Source organism: Cyprinodon variegatus, unplaced genomic scaffold (assembly GCF_000732505.1).
Source record: "Cyprinodon variegatus isolate N-32 unplaced genomic scaffold, C_variegatus-1.0 Scaffold270, whole genome shotgun sequence".
Lineage (NCBI taxonomy): Eukaryota > Metazoa > Chordata > Actinopteri > Cyprinodontiformes > Cyprinodontidae > Cyprinodon > Cyprinodon variegatus.
In genome coordinates this window covers 889,322-896,824 of record NW_015150723.1, presented here as the reverse complement: position 1 = coordinate 896,824, position 7,503 = coordinate 889,322, and the positions used below count along the sequence as shown (strand labels likewise).

General features: G+C 36.1%; 1 protein-coding gene across 2 annotated transcripts in view; it reads left to right on the top strand.

Moving 5' to 3' along the window:
• Positions 1-7,022, top strand: part of LOC107089896 (inactive phospholipase D5-like) — an 86,232-nt gene extending 79,210 nt beyond the window's left edge. For both annotated transcript variants that reach the window (XM_015382927.1, XM_015382928.1), the window contains exons 4-10: positions 222-333; positions 1,557-1,690; positions 3,011-3,208; positions 3,888-4,012; positions 4,152-4,317; positions 4,413-4,497; positions 6,329-7,022. In XM_015382927.1, the coding sequence (XP_015238413.1) occupies positions 222-333; positions 1,557-1,690; positions 3,011-3,208; positions 3,888-4,012; positions 4,152-4,317; positions 4,413-4,497; positions 6,329-6,873 (1,365 nt within the window). In that variant the 3' untranslated portion in view covers positions 6,874-7,022. The remainder of the gene's footprint in view (positions 1-221; positions 334-1,556; positions 1,691-3,010; positions 3,209-3,887; positions 4,013-4,151; positions 4,318-4,412; positions 4,498-6,328) is intronic.
• The last annotated feature ends 481 nt before the right edge of the window (positions 7,023-7,503 follow it).

The window sequence follows — 7,503 nt, the reverse complement described above, 5'->3', positions numbered from 1 at the left end:
TAATGATTTATTGCTCTATATGTGATGTTGCACCAGCAACTATGACTATCACTCTGAATGGAACTCGGAAAGGAGACAGGAAACATTACAGATACAGATGCTGTAGATTTCTACATCAGCAAACAATGTGTAGAAAATGATTTGTTTCATAAGTTAAGCAAGTTTTTAGAAGTGAACTGATTTATTGAATACAAACCAGGTGGTCTGATTTGGTGTTTCAGAGCAAAGATCTACTGACCAGGCTGCAAGAGCTGAAACACAAAGACATCCAGCTGAAGATCACCACAGGAGAATTCAACTCAAAAGAGTTGAAGGACCTTGAAAGAAATCACGGTTCGGCTCTCCTTCTTTGTTTTCTGATTTTTACCTGCTTTTATTCTGCACTTTTTTTTACCACTTTTTTCTGTACTATTCTTTCAAATAGTCTGAAATGGAACTTGACATATATATAGAAATATGTCATAGTGGCTGAGAGGTGCAAACACACTGCAAATTCATAAACAACCAGATAAATACAAATAGAAAAAGAGTATGGCAAACAAAAAATTTGACTAGAAAACACATACAAAACAAAAAAGCTGGAAACAAGAGCTGTTGCAATCACAGAGAGCAGTAAAGTGTAAATGCACTGCAAATATGGAAGCTGTTGCAAACATGAAAAATACATGCAAAGGAGAACAAAAATTCTGGAAGAGGTAAAAATGACTGTAAGTTAAGAAAAGCATTGCTAGAGGGAAACAATCATTAACTCACGTTGGAACAGAGACCCTCAGTAAAATCATTTAAGGGATGCTGAGAGAGATTATGTAATAACAAAGATTCAAAGAAAATACTATATTTTCCTTCTTCTAGGGCTGGGTGACATGGCCTAAAAATAAATTATCAATTTTTTAAAATTTTTAATCCAATATTTAATCCAATTTCCGATTACGAGAACAAACTTCTCACTCACCTGTAATTTTATGTCTTTTGCTGTTTCGTGTGACGCTGATGCTTGCCAAACTGCAACCTGAGAGTAATACTGCAGCTATAGAAACTTTGGGGAGCCAAAAATGCACCGTTATAATAAAAAAAATCAATTAAATTTTCTTTAAATCGCCCTCAACAAAAAATTCAAATTGATAAATTGAATCGATTTTTTTCCCAGGCCTAAAGTTTTCCCTTTAAATGTCCCCAAGCGGGCACCTCATAGTAATGTCTATAATGGTAAGGTCTCATATCTTTGGTCTAGTACCAATTGAGTTGATCGTCTCCCCCTTGGATCTGAAACTTTTCTGTTAGTAGCACTAGTTTTTAGCTTTTTCTAACTTACAGTTCTTTTTGCTAGTTGCAGCACTTTCCCTTGCATGCATTTTTAGTTTGTGTTAGTCTAATGTTTTGTTTTTGCAGAACTTTATGTTTCACATACATGTATTTGCAGCAGGTTTGCACCATTCAGCCACTAATTTTAGGCACATTAGCCCCTAATTTTGTTATCAATTTCAGAAAAAACTTTCTCGGTCCTTTTACTGCTGCGGGAATTTTGCTTTTTTTGAACATCATTCCCAATTTTATAGATGCTGAGGTTCACGAGGTGAACATGACAGCACTCGCCAAAGCCTACAGCTACCTCCATTCGTCTTTTTGGGTGGTTGATCGAAAACATTTCTACATCGGCAGTGCCGGCATGGACTTGGAATCTCTGTCCACCGTAATGTAGACCCACTGCACATTACATAACAAACAAAAAGCAGAAATATATTAAAGGAAAGTGTAAAAGAAAATTATGACAATGTATCAGAAAAGGGAGCAGAGCAAATTATTTTTTTTTAGCACCATAGTTCAAAAAGTGATTTAAAGCCTGTACAGGAAAATAAAAGAAAAATGTCATGACCAAAAAAAACAAGTGCATTAAAGGAATGTTAGGTCATGATCTGCTACTGTTAGAAATAGAGAATCCAATCTTCTGAAAAAATCTAGGTGCACTAAAGATGATGAAGGAGTTATAAACAAGTCATAAGAGGTAGTAGATCGTTATGTTGCTTGTTATCCTCTGAATTATATATACTGTACTTTCCACACTATAGAGTAAACCTCACTATAAATCACACCAACAAAGTTTTTTTTGTTTTGTTTTTTTTTTACTGGGAACATACATATGTAAGGCGCACCTGGCTATAAGCCGCAGATATCTACTAAACTGTCCCCCGACACACCTCTAGAGGGAGCTCTACATATCACCCCTGGAGTAGGGACAAAGAAGAATATTAGTTCCAATTAGCTTGTTGGCTAACAGCAGTAAGAGCTTTTAATGAAAGATAAGGCTCTGACGGCTCTTTAGTTCAGCTCTGGCTAAACTAAAGAGCTTGCAAGAACTCATCTCTCAGGCAGATGAGTTCTTGCAAGTTTAATAAAATCAAAAAGATAACAGAATTCAAGAATCAAACCAAAAAGCTGGGAGACATCAGGAGAAAACACATACAGGAGCCAAGTTACAACAAGGAAACAGCACTGAAGAACTGCACAGGGGGAAAATATATGGGAGACAGAACAGAGGAGTAATCAGCTGATATGGAGCAGGTGTGGATAGAAGTGACTAGAACGGGAGCGAGGGGAAAATAGACAGGCACAAGGGGGCAACAGAGAGTAACTCAAGACTGCTTAAATATAACACAAAATGAAAAATAAACGAAAGATCAATAAAAAAAAATGACATAGATACTCAAAAGTCCAAAAGGGGAGAACCATCATACTTCCACTTCCTTGCCATTAGGAAAAATCCACAAAAAAAGCAGCACCTTCATATAAACTGCATGGTTTAAACTTTAAAGCATGGGGAAAAAGTAGTGGCTTAAAAAAAAAAAAAGAAAAGAAAAATGGTTGCACTTGTTTGGAAATGTACCTTACTTAAATTATCTTTATAAATGAGAAGAAAGAATCTTAATATTTGCATTAACTTTTGTTTGTTTGTGTTGATGTATAATTTACTCCAAAAAGGCTAATCTCTAAATGTGTTTTGCCTGCTCTACAGAGAAAAGAGCTTGGTGTGGTGGTGTATGACTGCAAACCTCTGGCCTTGGACCTGCACAAAGTTTTCAGTCTCTACTGGGGGCTTGAGCATAAAACCTTCATGCCAAACTTTTGGTCCAAGCGCCTGTTTCCCTTCTTTAACAGGGACAGACCTGGAAACCTCACAATAAACAGCACACAATTTGAAACCTACATCTCTGTAAGTAATAGTGATAGTTTCAGTTTGTTTTTCTTATCAGATTCACTAAGTGAGATGATGTATCTTAGAAGTGAGTCTTTTGATTTGACAGTAATAGATTTTTTTATGACCAACTTTGACCAAAGTATGTTAGTATTACTTTTGCCATTCTTAATTTGCTATATATTCACCTTCATAAGTTTTAAATAGGCTAGTTTTCTTTCACACTGCATTTGTTCACAAATTTTCCACAATCTATATATTCTCAACATCAAACATCAGCATTTCTGCTTATAATGTTACAGCATATTACAGAATATAAAACCAAATAATATTTTTGGTGCAGTATCCTGCTTTGAGGGACTGTCATTGTTAAAGGATTAAAAAAAACTTTTCTCTCACTTTTTCCCTCCCAATTTTTTTCTAGAAAACATACACATGCATAAATAGGCTGAAACAAGTGTAAACATCAAATTAAACTGGTCATAGTTCATTGGTATGATATTTGCATCATTAACCTTGACAGATATTCTGCCCATCATCAAGATTCTTGCTCTAGTCTCTGTGGTAATAAACTATTTACACCATGTGTAGATGTCCTCTTCACAGTGCAGCACATAGTCAGCAGTTGTGTAGTCCTTGTCTAACAGTAGCAACACATCCTAACTGTATTTGTATTCTCCTTCTCCACTGTTGACAGAGCTCGCTTTTCATCCCCAAAGATCGCAGCAGTGATCTAGAAGCAATCTCTAGAGTCATCCAGCAGGCCCGCCATTTCATATACATCTCCATTATTGATTACCTGCCCCTCATCAGCATGCAAAGGTTAGAGCATCTCCAGTGTTTTGGCAAGCATTAACCATTAACAGTTAAGATGCATTGCTTTGATTCAAGCGATTTATTATTGTCTGTGCTTTGCTGTCTGTCTGGCTCCATGCCTTTGGATTTCATTGCCTGTGCCAAGATACTGGTCTGGTATCGACGGGCTTTTAAGAGAGGCACTGATCTTGAGGAAGGTCCGCATACGACTGCTGATAAGTTGCAGGGAAGAAACTCATCCTCTGACTTTTAACTTCATCTGGTCCCTGAAGAGCCTTTGCTTGGAGGAGGACAACTGTTCATTGGAGGCTGTGAGTTCAACACCATTCTGTAGTATTTCCAGCTCCTGCATATGCATTATATCAATGCTTACTGTGTAATTGTGTGCCTTTGTTTGTGTGTGTAGAAGTTCTTCAGCTTCCAGAGGGATGGCAGCCTCAGCGGAATAAATCACAACAGGTTTATGGTTACAGACAGAGGACTTTATATAGGTGAGCTCATCAGCAGATTTTGAAACAGCTGTTGGTGTAACTCTGACAAAAAACAAAAATCTGATTTCTTCAGGGTAATCACACATCTCCAAAGTAAAACAAACAAGCATATCTAATGTTGCCCTTTAGAGTTAGTGACCCATTGATTAACTTTTTTTTCTGCGGTTTTCTGACAGTTGATATCAGTTGATGAATGACCCGCTATGTCACTGAAGGGTAACATACCGAGTCAGGATGCAGCAAAACCCAGCTAATGATACACAGTTTATCACAAAATTACATATTATTCTGAACAGGAGTGTATGAAAAGCAGCAGGTATATTACAAAGTAGTGCCAGGATTTGATGTTCTATAAATCATTTTATTCCCCCATCTTTTGACTGTCTGAACACCAGTTCCTTTTCTAAACATCATCATAAATGCCATGATAACATGTGTTGGTAACAACCATTTTTAATTCTAGATACAACTTAGTTTTTAAATGTGATTTTATACCCTTGGCAAAAACCATGAAGGAAAACATAATGCAAAGTTATGATGCATCAACAAAGTTTTTTTTTTTTTTTTTTAAGAACAGGGGTCCGCATCATAAAGCAGGCTTACTGAAAACTCTAAGTTGTGTAAAACTGCAAACAGGGAAACTCGGACTTTTCTGGTTCACAAAGAGTTTCCTCAACCTCTGTTTCAGTCACCATAGTAACATTCTCCTCAGAGCTAATATGGTTGGTAGCAGGTTTTCCTCGGTAAACCCTGAGTCTCCTCTGTCTCCTCTCTCCTTACAGCCAATCACGTTGTTTTATTTCCTGATTTAGTCAGATATTTGTCATAGTTTTGTGCATTAAAAACAATTTATATCTATATCATTCACTAGGTTAATTAGGTACGTTAAACACAAAAATTGCATGTCCATACAATTTGGCGAGGACATTATTAAAGAATTATTGGCCCTTTTTCCAAAAGAATTAAATATTTATAGGGAGAAGATTCTACAACCCAGTTGACCAGGCATGAGATTACTTGTTTTTGGTTTGTTTAATATGAGCAAGATGCGGATCATTTTATTTATTTATATTTACAGTAATTAAAGAACTACTGAAATTATTTTCAGATTACACATACCGGTACATAGATTCATTAATTTCACAGATGAAAAGGAATTACTTTAGGGTTAGGATTGATAACAACCTAATGAGCCTACTTGCACAATCTGAAGCCATTCTATTGGACCGAAAGCTGCTTATAACGGCCATTTTTCTGCAAACAGCCCCTTTACTGTGTAAAAGAAGACTATATAAAATGTTGTTCTATATATTAGAACAACATTTTTATTCTTCAAAATGAATAGATGCATTGCTCTACTACCATTCAATAAATAATCCCGTAATGTTTTTATGATAAGGAGTAGGATAATGCAAGCCGTTTTGATATGCACTAGTTTTACTAGTGACTAAAGTGACCAAAATAAATGCAGATCATTTTAACATCACAATATTCTTTATTATCCCATTTAACCCGCTCTGAGTAAGTAGTGCTTAAGCATCAACCTTTGTACCGTCAATAAGACAAATGATTATGGTAGTTTTACCAAATCAGATGGTCGATTGATAATAATACTTTTCTATGCTTTCAGTCCAGGTGAAATAAATTGGTTTACAAAATATTGCCCTCTTCAATGCACATATGAACTTTGTTTTTCACATTATATGTATGCTAAATAGATCTTAACCAAAATAATATCTTACATTTTACTTCATTGTAAATAAATCCTAACTGAAAAATAACCATCTAAATATTTGAATCTAATTTCTCTGGTCTTTTTTTTTTTTGTCAGGCAACCTTGACTGGGTGGGGGAAGAGTTCACCCATAATGCAGGAGCGGGCCTTGTCATCAGTCATCCAGGAAATGTCGCAGAGAAGAACTTCACTGTGGTGGAGCAGTTACAGGCTGTTTTTGAGCGGGACTGGTTTTCACGTTACGCCAACACTCTACAGACTAATAAAATTCCTGTTTGCAGCAAACAACATATCAACAAATCTGTGCTGTCTAAATCCAGCCACAGAAACTATGGACCATTGCCTAGCAGGCAGTATGACAACGGTCCTACACCACTAAGAAACCATCACAAAGTTGATGGAGTCACACAGGACAAAATAACACACCACGAAGATGGGCTTAGGAAAATGATTTCCCAAAGCTTGGCTAATGAGCAGCGGCCATTTACAAACAACCACCAAGAGAGACCTGCAGACATAAAGAATGACCCCGATGACCAACGCCAACATGTAAAGGTTTGGAAGCATAACATTTCAGAGGATCCACCCAGTAGGTGGGCTGAGAGCAGCGGATTCAGAGAGATGCTCAATGGATCTTTGTGATGTGCCAACCTGATTCTGCAACTTAACTTTTGTAGCCCTTTAATATAGTTATTTTTAGGTAAATAAGAACTTTTAAGGTTTAAGTAATGTCCAGGAGTCTGTTTCATGAAGCAGGTTTACTGAAAACGAATTATTCTAAACCTGATATATGGGAAATTCTGAGTTTTCCGTTTCACAAAGACAGTATTTAGTTTGGTTTTTGTCATAGTTTTGTGCATAAAAAAATTAATTAGTTCTGTTATACACATTAGGTTTTAAAAACAAACTTTACATGTCTGTTTGGCGAGGATCTTATTAAAGAATGATCAGCATTTTTTCACAGAGAATTAAATATTTATAGGTAGAGGATTCCACATCTCAGTTGAGAGGATATGAGATTTATTCTTCTTGGTTTTGTTATTTTGAGCAACATGCGGATCATTTTATTTTTATTTATTTATTTTACAGTACATGAAGAACTACTGAAATTATTTTCAGATTAAACATAAATAGATTATTTAATTCCGCGGACAGAAGAGGAACTAGTTTAGGGTTAGGATTAAGATTCACTCAGTGATAACAACCTACTGAGTCTACTGACACAATCTGATGCCATTCTATGTAAATGATAACCACAAATATGGACCATTT